Raw genomic sequence first — 26,223 nt, forward strand, 5'->3', positions numbered from 1 at the left:
ATGCCAGGGTACACTGCGAGCAGAACAAACACAGGTTATCAGTCAAAAAAAGAAAGAAAGAAAGAAATGATGATCTGTGATAAGTGCTCTGAAGCAAACCCAGGGCATAACAAGGGCACAGAGCAGACTCGGCCACACGCAAACAGTCACTGCAAATGAATGAAGGAATGCCCGTAACACTCAGTCACTGCAATTGGATGAAGGAATGACCATTTGTTCCCTTGTGCAGCACTCTGTATTTCTCAGAGCTCTCTCACATTCTATCATTTTCACAACAGCCCTGGGATGTTCACAGGAACTATAGCATTCTGTTTTGCAAATGAAGAAAATGAACAGTTTCCCAAGATCACACAGCAAGTTACTGTCAAAGGCAGGCCGAGACCCTCAGCTTCTGGGCTGCCTGCCAACCCCATCACTGCCCGTCATCCATGGTTAGGATCAGTTTGTTCAAACAGGAGATTGAACCGGCAGGAGGCAGAGAGAAATGGCCTGATTCTGAGAGAAGTGTTGCAGAAGGTTACTGGTTTAAAGGCATCACCTGGTTAAAGACAGAGTCCTCTGTCTTTAAGGCTGGCCTAGTTTCCCTGGCTGCTCAAGGCCTGTTGTGGGATGCACATTCCCAAGGCATACAGCTGAGCAGCCCCCAAACAGGTGATCACTTCCTTCAGGTGTCAGCACCTCTCACAGTGTCATCATAGTTTGGGACGTGGTCAAACATCATCACACAACGTATAATCATACACAGTGAATCCTGGAACCACCCTCATCAGCACAGGAGACGCAGAAATAAACAACCATTTGCAGACTCTCATATAGAAAGAGGTGTCTGACCAAGTAAGTTACAAATCATTACAAAAATGTTTCTCAAATCTGTTTAAAAATTGAGTGAGAGACCGGGTGCGGTGGCTCATGCCTGTAATCCCAGCACTTTGGGAGGCTGAGGCGGGCAGATCACCTGAGGTCGGGAGTTCGAGACCAGCCTGACCAGTATGGAGAAACCCCGTCTCTACTAATAATACAAAAATTAGCTGGGCGTGGTGGGGCATGCCTGTAATCCCAGCTACTCGGGAGGCTGAGGCACCAGAATCACTTGAACCTGGGAGGCGGAGTTTGCCGTGAGCCGAGATAATGCCATTGCACTCCAGCCTGGAAAACAAGAGCGAAACTCTGTCTCAAAAAAAAAGTGAGAAGGATACACACACACACACACACACACACACACGTGCACGCACAGTGAAACGTTCAGAAGGATATATACCAAAATGTAAACAGTAGTTGCCTTTGGGTGGTGGGTTCATAAGTAATCTTTATAATTTTCTGTCTATTCTGACAATTGTGACTATTTGCTTTTATAAATAAAAAACTATCAAAAGCAAATAATGTAATTGTATAAGAAAAATGACTTTCCTGTGAAAACCTGAGAAGAAAACATGTCAACACAGCTCACTGGGTTATAATCCAGAAAATCAAAAGTGTGGTTTTAAAAATAGCTCAGTAGCACAGCAGAAGAATCTCAAAGAGCTTGAACTAGATTCCAGCTGCACGGAGCAGCAGGTGGAAGCCGGGTCCGGCGGTTTCTGTGTGACCTTCTCTGGGCCTCCAGCCCACCCCACAGCCCACAGCATGAGCAAGTGGCACAAGATCAGTGGTGCTCACCCATCAGGGGCACCAGGACCACCTGAGGAGCTTCTGCAACAGGCCGCCCAGGCCCCACAAAGACCACAGGATCAGAACGTTGAGGACCACTGATCTCTGCCCACCACCTCGTTCTTACTGGGGTGTGTTTTTAGGGGAGGGTCCACAGAGTGTGGGCAGGGGCTCTGGAGTACATTTCTGACACTGCAGTGGGAACTGCTTGTTTACCAGGAGCAGTTTCCAACGCAGCATCCAATTCATTTCTCAGGGTCACCTTGACCCTCGGCAGGTTCTGGGCCAGATGGTCATTCTTACAGGCATGAATTCTTCCCCCATCTTGTTCAGGTCTCACAGATCAGGCCAATTAAATTTTAAATAACTGTTAAGGTTCTTCTTTATTTTCTGCTTCTGATCTCGACTGGCAGAACCCACCCACAGGTGAAGATGAAAGACTTGTCCACCCCCTGCCAGGCTGGCCTGCTCCCACACTGTCTCCAAGCAGCCTCTCTTGCCTCCCCTGCAACACCTCCTCCTGGGGAAGGGGAATCTTCTTGGCCTCCCTCCGCAGGGCCGCTCCCACCACTTGCTGGAGCACACAGCCCTCATTGCTATCAACGTTGACCCCAGAACCTGCTGTGTGAGCGGCATGAGGGCAGGGGTGTCTGCCTGGCACAGGTACACAGTATATGCGGCCTGAACGAGTGAATGAATGAATGAATGAATGAACTGCTGTGGCCCTCACCTGTCCAGGGCTGGGTGTCAAGGGTCCACCATACCCTTAACCCAAGGGTGAGACCCCCTCCCTCACTGATGAGGTGAAAAGGAGGTGACCATAACAACTGGCTCACAAACAGATGGGCCCACCGTGACTGAGGACACCTGGCCAGCTCTCCCTGCCTGTTCTTTGCTTGCTAACAAGCCCACACAGCCAGTTGGGATGCAACTGCCAATTGCTGGCTTGAACCTCTGCTGTCTCTCTTGGGCTCTGCCATCTCCTCCCACCCTAAAGGGTTATTTTCGCCCCCATGACGAGAACCACTGTTAACTGACTACAGGCTGGTGTGAGGATGGTGGGTGCTCCCTGGCACTCCTGCCACCTGGTCTGACTTACAAATTGGCTTGACAAGATGAGACTCCACAGACCCTCCCCTGCTCACCATTAAAACAGTTAATACTACCCAATGAAAATTACAACAGGACCTTCAAGGAGGGAAACTTATTATGTGAGACTTAAACAGGGTATGTCAATCCTCCTGCTTCTCCTTTACACAGGCCAATATGGCTCATTCCTAAACCTGGAGAGAACAAAAGGGTGCCTCCTGGTGGATTACCACCACCTTAATGGCATGACCCTGTCCATTCAGACCCCCACATCCAATACCGAATATTATTGAAATAACTGACTCCATCCAAATCAACTGGTACTTTGCTGCTATAGACTTGGCTAATACATTCTGTTCAGTGCCTATTTCACCAGCCTCTCAGACACAGTTGGCCTTCACCTCTAAAGGGACACTAGATACCTTTTCCAGGCTCCCCATGGGGACCTCCGCAGCTCTGCCATCACACACAGTCATGCGGCCAAGGTCTCCCCTGCATCTGCCTTTCTCAGGAGCACAGTTACATTACAGTGATGATGCCCTCCTCCGCAGAGGCTCTTTTGACACACTCGTTAAGGGCATACAAGTAACTCACAAAGGCACTCACAACAAGAGAGGGGGCCATCACCCCACATGTGGTGCGAGGCCTGGCACCTTGGTTAAATGCCTGAAAATTACTTGGTAAACTGAGAGCCGTCCCCGACACTGCAACAAAAGAAGTATTAACCTTCTCAGCATCCACAACATTAATACAAGTCTCCAATATCTTTTAGTTCTTTTTGGGTTTTGGAAGCAACATATTTCTCATCTACAAATTTTACTTACGCCCATTTATGCTGTCATCTGCAAAGCAAGCCAACTCAAACAGGCCACTCCAACAAAAGGTTCTAGGATCTGCCCAAGTTAATATCAGCAGTCACTCTTATTAGTGCCCCCAGAAACGCCTTCATGGAAGAGAGGGGCATTAGCAACCTCCCCTCAAGCCCTGGAGTCTACAGGCTGATGGCCGTAAGTTGTCTAGGGGCTGTGGATCCAGGGAAATGCTCTCCTCCACCCTGCACTGTGCACCATCAGAGGAGTAGCTGCTGGACACATGCTGGGCTCTCCTGGAAGCATAGGTTCTCACAGACGCTGTGCCTGTGACCCTCCATTCCCACTGCCCATTATGCCTTCACATGTGGCACCCCCAAGCTCAGTACAGCTACTGAGGTCTCCTTAAAAATAGAATGGAGCCAAACCTGGGCTCTCTGGCATATGCCACCTGCAGGAGGGGTGGTCTCCCCTGTCCTCAGTCCTTTGCCAGACGCCATGGTGCCAGAGGAGTCACCCCTCCCTGGGCCCCTTGGGATGGGCTGGCCATTCACGGTGGGAGCTATAGGCTTCACGGTGGGTGCTGCCGTGTAATATGCAAGGGAGCTCAGGGGAAGGCTGCTGCATCCCATCTTAACCAGGAAGTCCCTGATAAAGAGCAAACCTCTAAGGGTCAGCGCAGTGGCCAAGCATCAGGCAATCAACAGCACAGGCGCCCTGGCCTGCTGGCGGCTCCCTCTGCACCTGGGCACAGGCTCTTGGCCCAGAGCCTCAAAGATGCCCCACTTGGGGGTAGAGAGCTCTGGGAATTTCCTGCCTCACTGACACACAAAACATAAAACAGGGTAACAAATGCCTACACATATACTACAGCCACACACAAGGCCTCAGCCAGTCACTCCTGATCCTCTCTAAAGTTCAGACATGGCCGACGGTGGCCAAGGCCCTCATTTCCTTCTTGAAATATAGAGCACCAGCTCTGCAGGAAGCACCCAGTGGAGCCTCTACTTCCTGGGTGGGCCACAGGCAGCCAGGGTTAGCAGGAGGCACATGGGCCCCTCACTTCAACTCCGATGAAGTGACAGGTGGCAAAGTGACCTCCACTGGGTGTCACCACTGTCACAGGCACTGATTAAGCCAGATCCAACCCCCCCACCGCGGGGACACACACTCCCCATACCCAGGCCACCAAATCCCTCTGTTGCCCTTCCTGGACAAGGGCACCACATGGTACTCTCCCTCCTGGCCAAGGGTCTGTGCTGCTTCCTGGAGAGGCACTTCTATTCCCTGGAAGTCTCAGTCACCACCAAGACTTAAGCTGGCATCGAGACATCAAGGGGTCAATGGTGGGGTAAGGCCTAAAACTACGAAGTGCTGCCTCAACACCTGGAGAAAGCAAGATAATGTGAGCGGCGCGTTCCTCTCCTGACTCTGCTCCTGTGGATGAGGTTCCCAGCCCAAGAGCCTCCTTATCTCAGGGCAGGAACTGTCCCTCCACATCCCCGAGGAGCACGCTTCAGTTTCTGCCACCCTGTGGAATTACGCATATAGTCAGGAATGGAGGGCAGGTTTCCCACTCTCTTGTTATGACAAATCTTGCCCCCCACATCCCCTGCTGACTCACTCTGCTCCCCAGTGGCCCTGCAAGGTGTGCAGCATCCTCCTGCCTGGGTGACTGGTATGAGGACTAACAAATTGCCGTGGTCCTCACCTGTCCAGAGCCAGGTGTTGAGTGTCCACCATCCCCATAACCCTAGGGCAGGACTCCCCATCCTCACCAGCAGAGTAAAGAGGAGGCAATTAAAACAGGCTGCTCTCACCTCCTCCCGCACCCCCAGTCTTCTCTCTCTGCCCACATGGAACGCCCTTCCAGCCAGCCCTCTTGCCCTCCTGGCCTTTCTAGACCGCTCGGTGTCTCTGTAAGGCCATAGCTTGCCTGGAGACCCCCGTTCTTCCCGGCACATGCACACAATGCTCATCCCAGTCCACCCACAGAGCCCAGGACTGGATCAGTTTCTGGAGACTGCTGCCATTCCTGCCTGCTCCACGCATTCCAGTGAGGAGTCCTGGTGGAATTTCAGAAAGATTAACTTGGAGGAGCTTGGTGTCATCAGGTAAACCCTTTAAAGGGAGCAGGTGCTTCCTGAAGTCAGAGAGGGATTTCACCCAAGGGAAGTTTCTCCACTGCTGCCTTTGAAGATGGAAGGGCCACAAGGCAAGACGTAGGAGTGGCCTCGAGAAGTGAAGTGCAGCCCCTGGCTGATAGCCAGCAAGGAAATGGAACTGCAGTCCTTCAACCTCAGGGAGGAACCCAGCACCAGGAGGTGAGTTCTGAAGACAGGACTATGCTTAGAAGTGGATGTTCCCCCAGAGCCTCATGAAGAGAATGCATCCTGGCCAGCACGTGGATTTCAGCTGTTGAGACCCTGAGCAGAGATCCCAGCCATACCATGCCTGCCCTCTGCCTTACAGAACTATGAGCTAATCAATGCGTGCTGTTTTAAGCTGTTAAATTTGTGGTAATGTGGAACACAGCGATATAAAACTGATACAAAAACCACATGTTGCCAAATCTTCTGAGTTTTAAAGAGGAGCTGAATATAAGCACTGTAATGAAAAGCTTCCAGTTTTGAAATGTTTGCACTGAACTGAACACTAACCAGCCAACAAACCGATGCAGACCAGCACGACAGCTGTGTACACCCACTTTGAACCTCTCATATATGCAATGAAAAGAAAGCAGACTTGTAGCAGAGAGTTTTTCTTCTTCATGGGAACACATCCCTAGTCTCTAATATGTGCTGCCCTGTGCACGCACATGGGCAGATGGGCACCTGTATAAAAAGCAGCTTCTGTTTCTAAGGAAGGCATAGGCTCAGAGCCTTAGAAGAAAGATGACTGAGACTGCATTTTAAAAAATGAATGCATAGCAAAAAGCCACCAAAAGCAAAGTCAAAAGATAAATGGAAAAAAAAGGAAACATTTATAATCCATATCACAATGAAATGATCAATTTCCTTAATATATACAGAGCCCCTAGGTATCAATAAGAAAACAGAAAAACACCCCATAGAAAAATGAGCAAAGAATATAAATAGAAATATCAAGACCTCAACCTGTCTCACTCATAAGAAGAAGCACAGATCACACCATAATGACCACAGCAGGCAGCAGCCCTGGAGGAAGGCCCCCAACCCTGCCTCCTGGTACTGATGCTTTTAGCCAATTGCTTCCCCTGAAATGTGGCTCAACCTGGTGACCTGATTCTCACCAACAGAAGCAAGGCCATGCCGCTTCTATGACTAGTTTACAGAGGACAGTGATGTCTGTCTTGCCAGCAGACTATTTTTCCATCTTGGACTGTACCCTGATGAGGCAGGCACCATGATGGAGATGTCCACATGGAGAGGACCTGAGGGGGCCTCTGGGCAACAGCAGTGAGGAACTGAGGCTCGCAGTCCAGTATCCACCAGGAATGTCACCCTCTAAGTGAGCTGGGCTAGTGCCACAGCCTCAGGAGAGACCATGAAGCAGAAAAGCCAGCTAAACTTCACCTGGATTCTTTACCCACAGTAACCACGAGATAATACATGCTATCACATGAACCATGTGTGTTTTATTGGGATACATACATGCTTAATATAACGCGTGAGTTTTGGTATAACTTGTTAGGCATCAAGAGAAATTAAATTAATACAATGAAATGCAATTTCCAGCTGGCAGATTACTAAAGATCAAAAAGGTTGAAAAAACCTGTGTTGATGAGTGTTGGGAACAAGCATTTCCCTGTGGTACTGGAGGAAGTACAACATCCTACCACTATGCAGGAGTTCAGTCAGGGTAGTGGGAAAAATTATAAAGATAGTTATAGGAAATAGTCACAAACCTTCTTGGAAGGCCGGGGTGTTGCATAGCTTCAGTAAAAGATTTAGCTGAAGGCAGCCTAATCCTCTTTACCTTGAGTTGATAGCAGAAGAGCAAATAACAAGGGAATGTGGGGGAGTTTATCTAAATAGCTTGTTTACTCATGCGGTCCTAAGACAAACCTTTGATCATCTGTAGGACTGCTCTCTCTAGTGGAGGGCAACCAAATTAATTACCCACAGGTGTGTTGACTCAAAGCCTTTGTCATTTAATCTGTACTAAATAAATATGAATTTCGCCGGCTTATGGGGCGATGCTGCAGACTCAGAGCACAGCCCCTTAGCTGGATTGACAGGCAAAATATCTGTGTCAATGTACATGTCTCATCTGTCGCTGGGTCAGGGTCTGTGGGTCGGACCCCCCCGCCCCCCCCCCCGCCCCCCCCCCCCCCTCGCCACCGCACCACTAAGCAGATGATTTGGTGATCTCCATCAAAGCCACAAAAGCACATGCTCTTTACCCAGCAATTCTACTTGCAACAAGTTATCCTACCAATTTATTCAGAGATGTATACAATGATTTATGTCAAGATGATTCACTGCAGCATTTGTTTTTTAAGTGGTTATAGGCTAAATTATGTCCCTGCAAAAATTCGTATGTTGAAGTCCTAATACCCAGTACCTCAGAATGAGACTATAATTAGAGACACAGCCTTTAAGAGGTAATTAAATTAAAATGAGGTCATTAGGGTGGGCCCTAATCCAATCTGATGGGTGTCCTCTTAGGAAGAGGGATTAGGACAGAGACATGCAGAGGAAAGATCACCTGAAGACACGGAGAAAAGGCAGCCGTCTGCAAGCCAAGGAGAGGCCACAGGAGAAACCAATGCTGCCAACACCTTGATCTTGGACTTCCAGCCTCTAGAACTGTGTGAAAATAAATGTCTGTTGTTGAAGCACTCCAGTGTGTGGGACTTTGTTATGGCAGCAGTAGTTGACTGATACAGTTGTTAAACTTCAAAGTACATCAGAAGGGAAATGATTAAGTAAGTTTTGGTCTACATCAATCATATGGGCTAATAAATTGTCTACTGAAGATTAACTTGGGTTAAATTTAGTCTCTGTCACCAGAGACTAAAAGAATCTTGCCCAATATATAGAAAAAAAAAAATGGCTTTTCGAGAGGACTGCCCGACAACCTTTAAGCTCAACCTTACATGCAGCTGCCTACTCTATAGGTGATGTTCGGCAGTGCCCCGCTCCCTGTCCCCATTTAGTTCCCCCTTACCTGGAAATAGTCCAAAAGCATGCCGGCCCAGGACAGTCCCAGGCCTGCAAACATGAAGGGCATGGTCACCTGAAGGCCTATGGACCAGGCGGTCTCCCTGCTAGGCTCAGTCTCCAGTGGCTTGGGGGTCACGCTTTGGCTCTCAGGGGCCCTGAGAGCTCCATCTTCTGAGGCTACAGGGAGTCCTCCTGTGCTGAGGGGGTGAGGAAGCCCCAGCTCCCCTGGCTTGCCACAGCTGTCCAGCCTCCGCTGCCGGGTCTCTGTCCCATCCATCTGGGCACAGCTGGGCGCCTGGCAGCCCTACAGTGGGAGACACAAAGTTGTAGGGCCAAGTTCCTGATTCCCATGGCGCTAACACCCAAGGAGCCTCAGGCACCTGTCCAGCCCCAGGCCGGCATGGTCCCATCCAACCCACAGCCCTTACTCAGCACCTGCTCCACCAGCCTCCTGCACCCCAATTTACAATAGTTTGTTGTTTAATATGCACATGTGTGAGCACAAAACATACAGAAAAGCACAAACATATATGGGCTAAAGTCAGCAAAAAAGGGCCTCTGAAAATTCTCTCTCCTATAAAAGCAATTTAAAAAAAAACCAGCAAAAACTGTCAAAATCATCTTTTTCAGAACTCTTACTGATACCAAAGGCTCAAGGCATCCAGGAATACCCATTCAAGAAAAATTGCTGACTCTCAGCAAGAAAGATCACTTTGTAACATTCAAGATGCTGGTGACATTCTAACATGCCTGGTCCCACTACCCTCTCCAGCTCTGCCCTAGCCTTGAAAATTGACAGCCTGCAACTGCAGTGAGAGCCAGCAGCCTGAAGGGCATGACAAGGCTGGAGTTCTTACAAGTCCCCATGCCCAAAGAATTATTTTTTGACCCATCTGGAGATCCCTGGAAGACCCCACTTGGAGGGCTGTCTGTATTTAACCCCACTTGGAGTTCACCTGGTGCAAAACCTTTTGCCCTGGGAGAAGTTAGTAGAAAACAATTATAGGCACAGTGGCTACCAGCTGGGGTGAACAACAGACTAATGAAAACACTTAAAAGGAAAAGCTGAGGAAGGGGATGTCAACAGGGGTTTCGAAAAATTCCCGCACACTCTGGGAATCTATTAGGTTGGTGCGAAAGTAATTGCAGTTTTTTGCTATTACTTTTGACAGCAAAAACTGCAATTACTTTCGCACCAACCTAATAGGCCACCAATGGATAGTGCCACACCCATGGCTAGGAACACACTCAGGAAATTCCTAGGAAGGCCCCAAGTTTGTACCTCCTGGACACTTTGCACAAGCAGCAGGTAAAGGCTGGGGAGGCTCTGGTGAGCACCGGACTGGATGTACCCAGTGTGCACACAGAGCCACTGGGTAAAGACCAGGAGGCACACTCATTCCCTGCATGGAGTTCCAGGCACGGAGTTCAAGGAAATCTGTAACCGGTCATCAGCTGGCACTGGGCAGAGACTGCCGTGGCCACATACAACAGAGAATGGAGGATGTTTGCAGGATTGGTCCAGAAAAATCACTATGCAAACAACAACAAGCAGCAACAGTAAATCCTGGGAAGGGGGGAATCTCATTTCCACACCTGTCACGTTATATACTGTTAAAGGTCTAGTTTTCAACAACAAAAATGAGACATGCCAAGAAATAAGAAAGTATGGCCCATTAAAAAAAAATTAATAGAAATTGTCCCTGAAGGAGGCTAAAACTTTGAATTGGCTGTTTTAAATATGTTCCAAGAACTTAAGAAACTGTACCGGAAGAAGCAAAGAAAAGTTTCAGAATGATGTCTACTTGAATACAGAGTATCAATACAGAGATGAAAATTATTTTTAAAAATAACCAAATAGAAATTCACGAGTTCTAAAGTATAAGAGCTGGAATGTAAAATTCCCTAGAAGAGCAAATGGCTGATCTGAGCAGGGAGAATATAAAGAATTGCTGAACTGAAAGATAAATCAAGAGTGATTATTCAGTATGAAGAACGGAAATGAAAAAGAATAAAGAAAAAGAAACAGGACCTCCGAGAACTATGGAAGAATATCAAGCATAACAATATAAATGTTGAAAAGGGGGAAGGCAGAAAGATACTTGAAAAATGGGCAAAAAGTTTCCTGATTTCATAAAACATTAATTTCCACATCCATAGAGCTCCACGAATTCCAAGTAGAGTAAACTCCGAGAGAGCACACCAAGACCTGCCAAGAATCTTAGAAGCAGGAAGAGAGCAGCAACTCATGATGTACAAGGGATCCTTTAGAGCAGGGGTCCCCAAGACCTGTTGGGAACTGGGCCACAAAGCAGAAGGTGAGCGGCTCCCGGCGAGCATCACTGCCTGATCAGGTTCCCTCTCCTGTCAGATCAGCGGCAGCATCAGATCCTCATAGGAGCTCAAACCGTATTGTGAACTGCGCACGCAGGGGATCTAGGTTGTGTGCTCCTTATGAGAATCTAACGCCTAATGAAGAGGTGGAACAGTTTCATCCCCAAACCAGTGCCTCCCCTCCGCCCCAGTCCATCGAAAAATTGTCTTCAACAAAACCAGTCTCTGGTGGCAAAAAGGTTGGGGACCACTGCTCTATAAGATTAACAGCTCATTTTTCATCAGAAATAGAAGCCAGAAGGCAACAGGATGGCATCAAAGTGCTCAAAGAACAAAAGCTGTCACCTAAGAATTCTTAACTAGCAAAATTATCTTTTCAAAGTAAAGGAGAAATTAAGAGATTTTCAGATAAACAGACACAGAGCATTCATCCCCAGCACACCTGCCCTAAAGGAAACACGAAAGGGAGTCTTTAAGGCCGAATTAGGATCCTAGACACTAGCTAGAATCCACACAGAGGAAGGAAGAGCATCGGCAAAGGTAACCACCTAGACAGATTTTTTTTTTAAGTATAAACACATTTTTGTTAGTAACTCTTTTTACTCTTATCCAATTTAAAGACAACCACATAAATCAAGTTGGAATTAAGTTGTTATTGATCCAAACAAGATTATTATAAACCAAGGTGCTGATTGTAATCCTCAGGGCAACTGCTAAGAAAAAAAAAATATAAAAGAAATAACAAGTGAATAAAAGTGATACACTAGGAAAGAGCTACTTAGTACAAAACAATGCAGTAATGGGGAAACAGGGAAAAAAGACATTAGACAGACAGAAAACAAATAGCAAAATGGCAGACATAAATCCCATCTTATCAATTATTACATTAAGTATAAATGGATAGGTTGGAAGTAAAAGGATTTAAATAAATATACCATGCAAACAATAACCAAAAGATAACTGGAGTGGCTTTAATACTATTAATAATATCAGGCAAAACAGACATAAAAACAAGAATTCTTACTACAGACAAAGAAGGATATTTGATAATGATAAAAGGGTCAATCTATCAAGAAGCTATAACAATTACAAACGTACATATGCCTAACAACAAAGCCCCCAAATACATAAAAGTGGCAGAACTGAAGGAAGAAAAAGACAATTCAATAATAATAGTTGGACATACCTCACTTCCAACAATTGATAATACAATTTGACAGAATTTCAACAAAAGAAAGAGAACTTCAACAACATTATAAACCAATTAGATCAAACACATCTATACAAAACACTCCGCGCAACAATAGCAGAATACTCAATCTTATCAAGTGCACATGGAACATTTTGCAGGCTTGATCTATCTTAGGAAAAATAACTTCAATAATTTAAGACTGAAATCATACAAAATATGTTTTCCAACCACAACAAAATAAAATTAGAAATCAATAACAGAAGGACATTTAGGAAATTTATAAATATGCGGAAATTAAACAACTTTTTTTTTTTTTTTTGAGATAGGGTCTTATTCTGGCACCCAGGCTGGAGTGCAATGGCATGATCACAGCTCACTGCAGCTTAGACCTCTGGGGCTCATGTAATCCTCCCTTCTCAGCCCCCCAAGTAGCTGGGACTACAGGTGTGTGCCACCATGCCCAGCTAAATTATTTTTTAAAGTTTTGTAGAGATGGGATATCACTGTGTTGCTCAGGCTGGTCTCAAACTCCTGAGCTCAAGTGATCTGCTCACCTCGGCCTCCCAAAGTGCTAGGATTACAGGCATGAGCCACCATGCCCCAGCCCATACTCTTAAATAAGTAATGGGTCAAAGACAAAAATCACAAGATAAATTAGAAATTTCTTTGAGATGAATGAAAATGAAAATACAACATGCCAAAAAATCATGGCATGTGTTAATGCAGTGCTTAGAGGGAAGTTTATAGCTATAACTATCAATTTCTTTAAAAAGAAATGAACAAATTAATAAATCAATTTTCCACCTTAAGATAAAGAGGAGCAAACTAAACCCAAAAAAGTAGAAGGCAGGAATTAATATAGATAAGACTGGTAATAAATGAAAGAGAATTGTAAAAAAAAAAAAAAAAAAAAGGCCAGCAAAACCAAAAGTTGGGTCCTTGAAGAGATTGACAAAACTGACAATCCTTTATGTAGACTGATGAAGAAAAAAAGACAGAAGACTCAAATAGTTAAATTAGGAATGAAAGAGGAAACATTACAACCAAAACTAAACATAACTATAAGAGAATATATGATTAACTGTAAGCCAACAAATTGGAAAAGCCACCAGTCAGAATGGCTATTATTAAAAAGTCAAAAAATAACAGATGCTGGTGAGGTTGTAGACAAAAGGGAATGCTTATACACTGCTTGTGGGAATGTAAATTAGTTCAGCCATTGTGGAAAGCAGTGGAGGTGATTTCTCAAAGAACTTAAAACAGAAGTACCATTCAACCCAGCAATCCCATTATTGGGTGTATACCCAAAGAAATATACATCATTCTACCATAAAGACACACGCACAGGTATGTTCATCGCAGCACTATTCACAATAGCAAAGACACAAAATCAGCCTAATGCCTGTCAACAGAAGACTGAATAAAGAATATGTAGTACATATGCCCATGGAACACTATGCAGCCATGAAAAAACAAGATCATGTCATCTGCAGCAACATGGATGGAACTGGAGGCCATAATCCTAAACAACCTAATGCAGAAACAGAAACCCAATACCATGTTTCACTTATAAGTGAGAGCCAAACATTGGGTACACATGCATATAAAGAAGGGAACAACAGACACCAGGGCCTACTTGAGAACAGAGGGTGAGAGGAGAAAGAGGATCAAAAAAACTACCTATCTGGCCAGATGCAGTGGCTCATGCCTGTAATCCCAGCACTTTGGGAGGCCGAGGCAAGCAGATTGCTTGAGCTCAGGAGTTGAAGACCAGCTTAGGCAAGATGGTGAAACCCTCTACAAAAAATACAAAAATTAGCCAGTCATGGTGGAGTGTATCTGTAGTCCCAGCTACTCAGGAGGCTGAGGCAGGTGGCGCTTGAGCGTGGGAGGCGGAGGTTGCAGTGAGCCGAGATTGCACCACTGCACTCCAGCCTGGGTGGCAGAACGAGACCCTGTCTCAGAAAAAAAAACAAAAACAAACAAACAAAATCCAAAAAACTACCTATTGGGTACTATGTTTATTACCTGGGTGACAAAATCATCTGTACACCAAACCCCCATGATACCTAAGTTATAACAAACCTGCACATGTACCCCTGAACCTAAACGTTAAAAAATAAATAAAGCTAAAAAAATTAGAAAACCTAGATGAAATGTACAAATTCCTAGAAACACAAACTAGTAATACTGACTCGTGAAGAAATAAAAAATATTAATAGATCTACAGATAAAGAGATTGAATTAGTAATCAAAAAACTTCCCACAAAGAAAAGCTTAACACCAGATGGCTTCACTAGAGAAGTCTACCAAGCATTTAAAAAAAAATAACACGAATCCTTCATAAACTCTCAACAACAAATTGGAGAAGGGAACACTTCCCAACCGCTTGTATGAGACCAGTGTAAAGACAACCCAAGAAAGCTACAGACCAATGTGTGTTATGAATACAGACACAAAATCCTCAGCAGAATACTAATAAACTCAAGCCACTAGTACATACAAAGACTTTTACAATATAACCAAGTGGGATTTATTTCAGGAATGCAAAGTTGGTTCAATATATGAAAATCAATGTAATACACCAAATTAATAGAATAATGGGGAGAAAACATAGTTCAACAGACACAGAAAAAGCATTTGGCAACAACTAACACTCTTTCACGATAAAAACACTTTAAAAAGTTAGCTTTGGGTTTCTCATAGATGCCCTTAGTCAGGATGAGGACATTCCCTTCTATTCCTAGACATTAAGACAAGAATTCTTACCACAGACAAAGAAGGATATTTGATAATGATAAGAGGAATAGAAGGGAATGTTCTCATCCTGATTAAGGGCATCTGTGAGAAACCCAAAGCTAACAAACTTAGCGAGAGTCTGAAAGTTTTCCCACTAAGATTAGGAACAAGACAAGAATCCCTGTTTTTGCCAATTCTATTAAACACTGTACCTGAGGTTCTAGCCAGCACAGTTCAGCAAGGAAAAGAAATGAGACGTATCCAGCTTGAAAAGGAAGAAGTAAAATTATCCCTGTTTACAGACGACATAATCTTATACGTAAAAAAATCATAAGGGATCCACATACACACAAACTATTACAGCCAGTAAACAAGTTCAGCAAGGTGTAGGACTGGAGGACGCAGGTCAATACACGAAAGTCAGTTTTTTTGTTTTGTTGTTGTTTGGGTTTTTGGGTTGTTTGGTTGTTTTTGTTTTTGTTGTTGTTGTTGTTTTGAGACAGGCTCTCACTCTGTCACCTAGGCAGGAGTGCAGTGGCACGATCATAGCTCACTGCACCCTCAACTTCCTAGGCTCAAGTAATCCTCCCACCTCAGCTTCCTGCGTAGCTGAGACTACAGGTATATTCCACCATGCTCAGCTACTATTTTATTTTTTGTAGACAGGGTCTTGCTATGTTGCCCAGGCTGGTTTCAAACTCCTGAGCTCAGGTGATCCTCCCACCTCAGCCTCCTGAGCAGCTGGGACTACAGGCATATTCCACCATGCTCGGCTAGTATTTTATTTTTTGTAGACAGGGTCTTGCTATGTTGCCCAGGCTGGTCTCAAACTCCTGAGCTCAGGTGATCCTCCCACCTCAGCCTCCTGAGCAGCTGGGACTGCAGGTATATGCTATCATGCTCGGCTATAGTTTTTTATTTTTTGTAGAAATGAGGTCTTGCTATGTTGCCCAGGCTGGTCTCAAATTCCTGGGCTCAACTGATCCTCCTGCCTCAGCCTCCCAAAGTGCTGGGATTACAGCTGTGAGCCACTGTATCTGGCCAGTTTTATTTTTATACACTAATAATGAATAATCTAAAAGTAAATAAATAAAACAATTGCATTTGCAATAGAAATGCAAGAAATGAAGAAAACTTCAGAACAAATTTAACAAAAGAAGTCCAAAACTTGTACCCTGAAAACTATAAAACATTGATCTCCAGGTTTAATACAATCCCTATTCAAATTCCAGTGGTCTTTTTTTTTTCTTTCTCCCTCCCTCCCTCCCTCCCTTCCTTCTTTCTTTCTTTCTGGAGAAAATGACAAGCTGATTCTAAAATGCAAATGAAAATGCAAGGGAACAGAAAATCCTGAAAAAAAAGAACGAAGTTGGAGAACACAGACTTCCTAATTTCAAAACTTATTGTAAAACTTGGTATTGGCAAAGAATAGAAATATAGATTAACAGAACAGAACTGAGAGTCTATAAATAAATTCATGCATCTATGGCCAATGGATTTCTGACAAAGGTATAAAAACCATTGGATGGGGAAAGAGTAGTCTCTTCAATAAACGGTGCTGGGACAACTGAATATTCACATGCAAAAGAATGAATTTGAACCCCTACCTCAAACCACATACAAAAACTAACTCAAAATGGCTTAAAGAGTTAAACATAAGAGCTAAAACTACCTAAAACACTTAGAATGAAATACAGGTGTAAATCCCAGGGACTTTGGATTAGGCAACAGTTTCTTAGATGTGATATCTGAAGTACAAGCAACCAAAGAAAAAACTGACAAATTGGATTTCATCAAAATTTGAAAGTTGTGTTTCAAAGAACACTCTCAAGAAAGTAAAGACGATCCGCAAAATGTGCAAGTATTTGCCAATCATTATATCTAATGAGGGTTTAGTATCCCAAATATATAAAGAATACTTACAATTCAACAATAAAGACAATTTAAATGACAAAGGAATTAAACAGACATTTGTCCAAAGACGTACAATGGCCAATAAGCACATGAAACAATGGTTTCACTTAACATTAAAAGATGCTCAGCTTCATTGTTAGAAAAATGCAAATCAAAACCACAGTAAGATACCACCTAACATAATGTTGTCAAGCTTCATCCATGTTGTTACATGAATCAGTACTTCATTCCTTTTTACAGCTGGGTAATATTCAATTACATGGACATATCATATTTTGCTTACCCACTAATGAGTGACAGACATTTGGGTTATTTCCACTTTGGGGCTATTATAAATAATACTCCTATGACTATTCATGTGCAAGTCTTTGTGTGAATATAAGTTTTCTGTTCTACTGAACTGTACATTTAAAAGGGGTGAATTTTATGGTATGAACTTTATATCACAATAAAAAAATTATGAATCATTTATGAGATAATATTAAAGCAAGCACACTTATACTCCCACTAAGTTCAAGAAGCAAAGCATGACCAGCCTCTCCACTCTGAGCCCCTCTCTGATAACAACTCATTCCTCCCCACCCGAGGTGATACTAGCCTCACTCTGGGGATGACCATTCCTCGATCTGTTTTATATTTTCTTTAGTTTTACAATGTGTGCAGCCCTAAGTGTTACAGCTGAGTTTGGCCTACTTTGCGATTTAGATCAACAAAGTAACACTCCACGGATTCTTTTCATGTCCAGTTTCTTTCAGTTGACATTAGATTTCTGAGATTCAGCCATGCTGCCGAATCTATTTTATTGCTGTAGAAAACTGAACTGTATGACTGCCCCACAATCTCTTCATCTATTCTACAATCAATAAACCACCTCAGCCTCCTTTCCTTTCCAAAATGAAAATAACTGGATTATTTTTCTAATTACAAAAGTGACATGTGTTAATAAAAAATATAATTTAGACAATACAAAATAATATAACGAGGCTGGGCACGATGCTCATGCCTGTAATACCAGCACTTTGGGAGCTAGAGGCAGGTGGATCACTTGAGGCTAGGAGTTTGAGACCAGCTTGGCCAACATGGTGAGACCTCATCTCTATCAAAAAATACAAAAAATTAGCCAGGTGTGGTGATGCACACCTGTAGTCCCAGTTACTCAGGAGGCTGACGCAGGAGAATCACTTGAACCTGGGAGGCGGAAGCTGCAGTGAGCTGAAATCGCACCACTGCACTCCAGCCTAGGGGACAGAGTGAGACTCTGTCTCAAAAATAAATAAATAAATAAATAAAATAACACTTTAAAAATCACTGACAATTTCACTATTCCAAAATAATCAGTGCAAGTCTAGTGTATATCCTTCCAATGTTTACCCACATAGACACAGGCCCACACACTCACTGTTTTTTTTAATCCATGTTCTAGATCCTGGATTTTATTTGATAGAAAGTATACATCTCTGGCCCGTGTTCAGTAAAATGTCTACATGCCTGCTTGTCATCCTTGCTTGTCAATCACAGTTTCAGGTAAGGAATGAGGTGGTAGGCTTATGCCTCCCAAATGCTGGTAAAACATTTTCCCAAGGAATTTATGGATTCAGGAGGAGCTGATGGAAGAACTGAACAGGGATGCGTGCCCCACACTGTGCCTTGCAGCAGGGAGAAGCGGAGAGTCATGGCGCCTCTTGCCTCCTCCGTGCTTCCTTCTCAGGGGCCTGAATGGAGCAGGTGATGAGTTAGCAAAGGAGCCGCCGGCCTGGGCGACTGTGATGTGCAGTGGGGACAGGGCACAGGGAGGCATCTCGAGTTGGCGGCACCCTCGGTGGCAGGAACAGTGCCCGTCATCCAGCCCAGAGAACCTGGGCCCAGGCGGCACCGGTGTGGCTCCAAGAGGCAATAAACAGAGATGGGAACTGCCTACTCCCACCTGCCTCCCACCTCCCTGAAGGACCTGCAGGGGCCCAATGCCAGGGGCAGAAAATGCCTCCCTCTCACCACACCAGGCCCCTCCAACTCTCCACCCCACTCCCACAGGCAGGAATGGCCACTCTCCTGGCTAGGCAAGGCCACTGCTGCATCCCTAAGGTCCTAACAGCAGAACCCATTCCACCTTCCTCATGACCTTCTCGTCCTCAACCTTCCAGCCTGACCCCTCAGGCCAGACCAGCCATTTTCTTTAAATTCCTATCACATCCTCTGTAGCAATGCTGGTAAAACTGAGCCAGGCTCACACTGGAAGCCTGGAGATCATGGAGAGACAGCTAGTGGAGAAGAAAGGAGAGGAGGAGGACTTGGACCCTGCCCACACTGGGAGGAACCTGTACCACACAGAGCTGAGCTATCGGCCGGCTCTCCAGGCCCCACTCTGCTTCTCTGGGTGGAAGCCCCAGAACCATGAGGAGGAAGGATGCTTGGCAGAACAGGGTGGGGATCATGGGGTCCCTGCAATGCCAGATCCCTAATCTTTTCAAAAAATAACAGACACAGCTACCGATGACCTATGCAGTATGCCTTTACCTCCTTTAATCCTTACGGGACTGTGGGAAGGCTAGACTATTAACGATCACTTTACGCAGAAGAGGAAACAGAGAATTAAAAGAGTACCAGAAAGGCCAGTGTCTCCCCTAGGCCTGGGACCCTACCAGGGTCCTCTCAAGGGGTCGCACCTACAAGGAACCCCTCTCTCCTGCCTCCTCAGTTTCTCCCCTCTACCTCTGTGGGATCATCTGATGAGAACAGAAACTTGCTCTAGGATCTGCCTCTATAAACCCAGCCTTGACCTCAAGCTATCTCTCACTTCATTCCCCTCCTCCTCTTCATGGCAAAACTATACAAAGAATCATGCCCACAGTGTGTTCTCACCTCCCCTCCTCTTCTCCTGATGCAAACTGTTCTTGCCAAGGCCAGCGGTCACCTGAGCAATGCTACAGGCACCCAGACGCCCAAGGCTTATGGACAGGAACAAAGAGAGGTGGTTAACTTTTCCCAGCTCCCTCTGCCAGAAAGGCAGGGCTTGGATGTCCTGAGCAACCAGGGAAGTGGACAGCCAGAAAAAAATTTGAACCTAAATCAGGGATTTAAACTCCTTAAGGTAAGGGAAACACACACACACACACACACACACACACACACACACACGATCAGGGATTTAAATTCCTTAAGGGTAAGGGACACACACACACACACACACACACACACAATAGAAAGCAAAAACCAAAGGGGAAAAATGATTAATTTAGCTACATCAAAGTTTAAATATTCTGTAGGACAAAACTTCTAAATAAAATTTAAAAGCAAGCAAAAGCCTAGGAGAAAATAGTTGGACCCAATACAAGAGACAAAGGATAAGTCTGCAAAAAGAATGAAGAACTCCTACAGAGAAAACCATGGAGAAACTGACACAGGATGGGAACAAGAGCTCAGCTGGAGAAACACAAAGGCAGCCTAGACAGCCACCTGAGAAGAGGTTAGGGAAATAAAAATGAAAGCCGATGGAAAGATACATTATGTTTGAGGAATGGAAGAATTTCAATGAAAATGACAATCTTACCCAATGCAATTTACAGATTCAATGCAATCACTACCAAAATACCAATGTCATTCTTCACAGAAATAGAAAAAACAATTCTAAAATTTATATGTAACTACAATAGACCCCAAATAGCCAAAGCAATCCTGAGCAAAAAGAATAAAGCTTGAAGCATCATAGTGACTTCAAAATATACTACAAAGCTATAGTAACCAAATCAGCATGGTACTGGCAGACACATAAGCCAATGGACAGAAGAGAGAACCTAGATATAAATCCACACACTTATAGCCAACTCATTTTTGACAAATGCACAAGGGAACATACTCTGGGGAAAGGACAGTCTCTTCAATAGATGGACTGGAAAAACAGGATATCCATATGCAGAAGAATGAAACTAGACCCCTATTTCTCACTATATTAAAAAATCACATCAAAACAGATTAAAGGCTTATATGATTTAAAACCATGAAACTACTAGTAGAAAATATTGGGGAAATTTTGCAGGACATTGGTCTGGGCAGACTTTTTGTGTAAGACCTCAAAAACACAGGCAACCAAAGCAAAAACAGACAAATGGGATTACATCAAGCTAAAAAGTTTCTGCACAGCAAAGGAAACAACAAAGTGAAAAAATAACCCACAGAATGGAAGAAAATATCTGAAACCACTCATCTCACAAGGGATTAATAACCAGAATATATAGTACCAGGAATTCAAACTCAATATAAAAAAAATCCAATTAAAATATGGCCAAAAGATATGAATAGATATTTCTCAAAAGAAGACATAAATGGCTCACATATATGCAAAAAGTACTCAACATCACTAATCATGAGAGAAATGCAAGTCAAAGCCACAATGAGATATTATCCCACCCCATTTTAAATGGCTTTTATAAAAAAGACAGGGAATAATGGACACTGGTAAGGATGTGGAGAAAGTGTTCCTCGTACACTGTTAGTGGGAATGTAAACTAGTTCAGCCACTATGGAGAACAGTATGGAAGTTCCTTTAAAAACTAAAAGCAAGCCAGATGCAGTGGCTCACGCCTGTAATCCCAGCACTTTGGGAGGCCAAGGTGGGAGAATAACTTGAGGCCAGGAGCTTGAGACCAGCCTGGCCAACATGCCAAAACCCCTCTCTACTAAAATACAAAAAATTAGCTGGGTGTGGTGACACATGCCTGTAGTTCCAGCTACTTGGGAGGCTGAGGCATGAGAGTCACTTGAACCCAGGAGGTGGAGGTTGTGGTGAGCTGAGATTGTGCCACTGCACTCTAGCCTGGGCAACAGAGCGAGATTCCATCTCTGAAAAAAAAAAAAAAAACTAAAAACAGAACTACCATATGATCCGGCAATCCCACTAATGGGTACATATCCAAAAGAAAGGAAACCAGGATATTGAAGAGATATCTGTACCCCATGTTTCTTGCAGCACTATTCACAATAGCTAAGATATGGATCAACCTAAGTTTCCATACCAGATGAAAGGATAAAGAAGATGCGGTACATATACACAATGGAGTACTATTCAGCCATGAAGAAGAATGAGATCCTCTCATTTGCAACAATATAGATGGAACTGGAGTTCATTACATTCAGTGAAATAAGCCGTGGACAGAAAGACAAACATCACATGGCCTCACTCATATGTGGGAGCTGAAGGAGGGGATCTCAAGGAGGTAGAAAGTTCAATGGTTACCAAAGCCTGTGGCGGGACAGGGGGAAGAAGGGAGGATGGTTAATGGCTAGAAATGCACAGTTTGATGGAAGAAATAAGAAATAGTGTTTGATGAATCAATACAGTGACTATAGTTTACAATAATCTATTTTATATTTCGGAATAGCTAGAATTCAAATGTTTCTGGAATAAAAGACCAATCTCTAAAATGATGGATGTCTATATTGCACTGATTTGATCTTTACAAGTTACATGAACGTGTTAAATTATCACAGGCAACTCAAAAATATGTACTTCTATTATGTGTCAATAAAATTTTTTTAATATAAATAAATGAACCTGGTGTGATGCACCTCACCTCGCCACCACTAGGGCAAGGGGTGGGGAGAAGGGCCTGGAACACAGCCACAGGGCTCTGGGTCTGCCTCTGCCAGAGGCAACTGGGCAGTGACCACTCCAGGCCACACATCCTCACTCAGCCACAGTCTTGGTGAGTCACTCACACGCATGCCTGAGGAGGTTAACCCAAGAGTGCGCAGCCACTGTGCTTGGTGACAGCAAACACCAGAGCGGCAGGTGCTGGCGCAGCCCTGATCCGTGATTCATGCTGGGAACACGCGTGCAGCTGTACCTAGAGAGCCCCAGCCCTGGGTCCACCCTCACTGTGCCTGCACATGGTGCCAGAGGAAGGCCTGGCCAGGGTGACCCGGGAGCAGGGCCCAGCTGGCGTCAGCACCACACCTGCTCTGTGCCCCTTGCAGGGTGGGGGATCTCACAGCTGTGGACGTGGCCAAAGGCCCCTCAGCTCCACCTGAATGTTGGAGTGTTTGCAAGGAGAACATGCTCCAATGTCCCTGTGTCACTGACAGCTCGTGCAGATGAACAACCAAGCACAGGCTGGAGGAGGCTCCTGTGGGAAAGTGGGCTGTGGGCCAGGAAACCTCTAATCCCAGAGCCCCAGGGAGGAGCCAAGATGCCAGAAGATGCCAGTGGAGGCATTGCCTCCAAGGTCCCCACAGAGGACACTGGGCAATGTCTGCACATGGTTTTGGTTGTCCCGAAAGGGGGTGATACAGGACAGCCCCCCAAAACAAAGAACTGCCCCACTCCAAATGTCAGTAGTGTGGAGGCCGAGAAACCCTGCTATGGGGCAGTGGTCAGAGACCCTTGTGCCTTGAAAGGGGCTAGGCTGGGCAGGACAGGTCGTGGACCACCTGGGGCCACAGTTCAGAGCCACGCCTGAGTCTGTGAGGCTGCCCACCCTCCCAGCTGCCAGCATGGGGTTGGGGGGTGTCCGCCCCCCATCAGACTGAGGAGGAAACGGACACTCTGTCACCCAGAAGCATCCCTGTGTCACCCTGTGAGGTTGGCCTTGGACCCAGGACTCTAGGCGCCCGGTCAGCACCCCAGTGTGAACACATCCTGCCCGGGGGCCTGGTCCCAACAGCTCACACAGACCAGGGCTCGCCCAAAGGCAGGCAGGCAGGGCCACTGCTGACCACACACCTGGCTCATCGTGATTCTGGAACTAATGGTTTCTGCCTGGCAGGGAGGCCGCCAGGACCTCTGGGCTTCACCCCTCCCCACCTTCACAGGGGACCTCGCCTCAGTGGGAATGTTCTGGAGCCGGAACCCAAGGTTGGAATCCCAGCTCCTCCCCTTTCTAGGTCTGTGACCTTGGAAAAATTAAACTTTCTGTACCTCTGTTGCCTAATCTGTGAAATGGGGTAATACTACCTACTGTGTAGGGCTGTGAAGATTAAATGGAGTAATGCATTATCATCACAGGGCACCTGGCCCATCCTCAACCCCAGTTCAGACTCCTCAAAGCCCTAAGGTTTCAGATTAATGGTCAGAACCACCAGGAGGACCTGCTAAAGACAAGTATGGGGACCCACCCCCAAGATTTAGGATTTAGAAGGTCAGGGTGGGGCTGGGGAACCCGCATTTCTAGCAGATCTCAGGAAAGGCAGTGCTGCTGGTCCTGGGACCACAGTTTGAAAACCACTGGTGTAAAAGCCTTCTAAAAAAAAGTGGGATTTGATCACTAAAGTCATATGGAAAAAACTGGAAGAAAGAGGAAAAAAGAAATAAATAAATAATGGGATTTTAAAGAGACCTATCCCACCAGCTCTCCTGGATGGAGAGAGTGTGGGACTCTGAGAGAGACTCCCGGCTGGGCACCCCCAGGAGGTTTTCTTCACCAGAGGTTTGCACCGAGCCCACCCAGGACAGTGGGCTGAGCCTGTGGTAGAGGCTGGCGGGAGGTCTGGTTGAGGCAGCGAGGGGTTCCTGCGCGCGGGCGCTGCAGGAGTCACGCGTGTGACATCCAACCAGAAGCCGTGCCCTGAGCAGGCCAGGAAGGAGGAGACAGGGCCGCTGAATGCACACCGCAGCGGTGTGGGGAGCGGCCTCAGACACCTAAGGCTAGGACCGGCCCGCTCCCCCGCGACTCCCAGCGCCTGGGTTCTCTCCCGGCCTCCCCGAGGCGTGGCCTACCCCAGGCATGGCCCCACCCCGCCCCAGGCCGCCCCTCCGACCCCTCGTGTTTACCTCATCTCCCGCGCGCCTTTCCCCCACCGAGTCCCCCAAATCCCGGTCCCCACCTGGCTCCCCCTCCCGCCGAGCCCCCAGGGCCCGGCGCCCGGCTCACTCGCCTCCCGCGCACCCCCTCCCGGGCGCCCTCTCCCGCGCGCCTCTCCGACCCCCTTTGGGCCCCAGCTGACCCCACCTTCCGCCCCAACCCCGCCCGGAACAGGGCCGCGCTTACCGGGTCCCCTCCCAGGCGGCGGCGGGAAAGAGGCGGGCGGAGGACGCAGGGGCTGGCCTGCGGCTCTGGCAGGAAGCGGGAAGGCCGGGCCTCCCTGGCCCCGCCCCGGCCGGGCGGCCGGACCTCGGACGACTTGGCGCTCCGGGACAGCAGCAGACGCCCAAGCTCCGGCAGCGTAGAGCCCCGCCGGGGGCCCCGGGGGCTGGGAGCCGGGGATCGCGGGGACGGAAGTGGGGGACCGAGGCTCGCGAGCCCGGGCCCTCCTCGCAGCTGGGGCCCCACTGGCGCCCCCGCGGGAGCGCTACGGGAGAGGCGCCCATGCGGCTGCAGGTTTTATTATGGAGCTGTCAAGGTAGAAAGGTACGGAGAACGGGAACCCACCGACAGCCAAGTTCCCTTGGGACCCGCCTTTTGCTTTAAAAACAACAACGACAAGTCTGTGCTTCACCCCACACATGCCTTTCGTTTTCCCTTTTTTCCCAGAGTAATTTTAAAGCATCCCAGTAGATAAATTCTCCTTTAAATACTCGAGTATGTTTAATCAGTAAGGCCTATTTTTTTAAACATTCTCATAGTATTACGGTCACACCTAACGAAATTGGCAATTCCCAGTCCGGGCCTGAGGGAGGCCTGATGGTTCACAAGACTTGGTAAAATATATCATTATATTTTAAACCAAAAAATAAATGATAAGGCACCTCCCCGTCCCAACCACCAAATCATCCGAATGGACTTCTTCCTCAGCTAGGGCTTTTAGAATTTAACCTGAAAAACTGGTTCAGGCCATAAGGGGAAGTGGAGGCTAACATGCCTCATTATCCCTCTCCTGCATTAACATCAACACAGACTTTAAGTCTGATAAGAAACATCTTACAGCCTCTTCTCTCTGAAGCCTGCTACCCTATCCGAATACTTCATCTGCGTGATAAAACACATTGGTCTCCACAACCTCTTAACCCAGACATTCCTTTCTTTAATCCCAGGTCTTTGGACAAACTCAACCAATTGTCAACCAGAAAATGTTTAAGTTGACGTATACCCTAGAACCACCCTCCCCCTCTGAGTTTTCCTGCCTTTCTGGATCAAACAAATTTATTTCTTAAATGAACTTAACTTGAAGTCTCATGCCTCCTCAGAATGTGTTAAACCAAGCTGCACCCCGACCTCCTTGGGCACATGTTCTCAAGACCTCCTGAAGGCTGTGTCACTGGCTGTGGTCACTCATATTTGGCTCACAATAAATCTCTTCAAATATTTTACAGAGTTTGACTCTTCCACAATAATTTGGCACCCAGCGTGGGGCCTCAGAGAAGACTCAGGACCCCAAAGGAGTTGCCTGAACTCGGAGCTAAGATACCAGTGGGGCCCATTGA

At 46.1% G+C, this 26,223-nt stretch overlaps 1 protein-coding gene across 8 annotated transcripts in view; it reads right to left on the bottom strand.

Annotated features, from left to right (window-relative positions):
• Positions 1-25,137, bottom strand: part of SLC41A3 (solute carrier family 41 member 3) — a 77,923-nt gene extending 52,786 nt beyond the window's left edge. For 2 of the 8 annotated variants that reach the window (XM_054680943.2, XM_054680941.2), the window contains exons 1-2: positions 24,851-25,117; positions 8,697-8,996 (exon numbers count right to left, since the gene is read on the bottom strand). In XM_054680943.2, coding sequence (XP_054536918.1) covers positions 8,697-8,969 — 273 coding nt within the window. In that variant the 5' untranslated portion in view covers positions 8,970-8,996; positions 24,851-25,117. Of the gene's footprint in view, positions 1-8,234; positions 8,336-8,696; positions 8,997-24,811 lie in introns of all 8 variants that reach the window. The other 6 variants (XM_054680944.2, XM_009446371.5, XM_063807075.1 and 3 more) reach the window with 5 other exon arrangements.
• Between the last annotated feature and the right edge of the window lie 1,086 nt (positions 25,138-26,223).

This window comes from Pan troglodytes, chromosome 2 (genome assembly GCF_028858775.2).
Source record: "Pan troglodytes isolate AG18354 chromosome 2, NHGRI_mPanTro3-v2.0_pri, whole genome shotgun sequence".
Lineage (NCBI taxonomy): Eukaryota > Metazoa > Chordata > Mammalia > Primates > Hominidae > Pan > Pan troglodytes.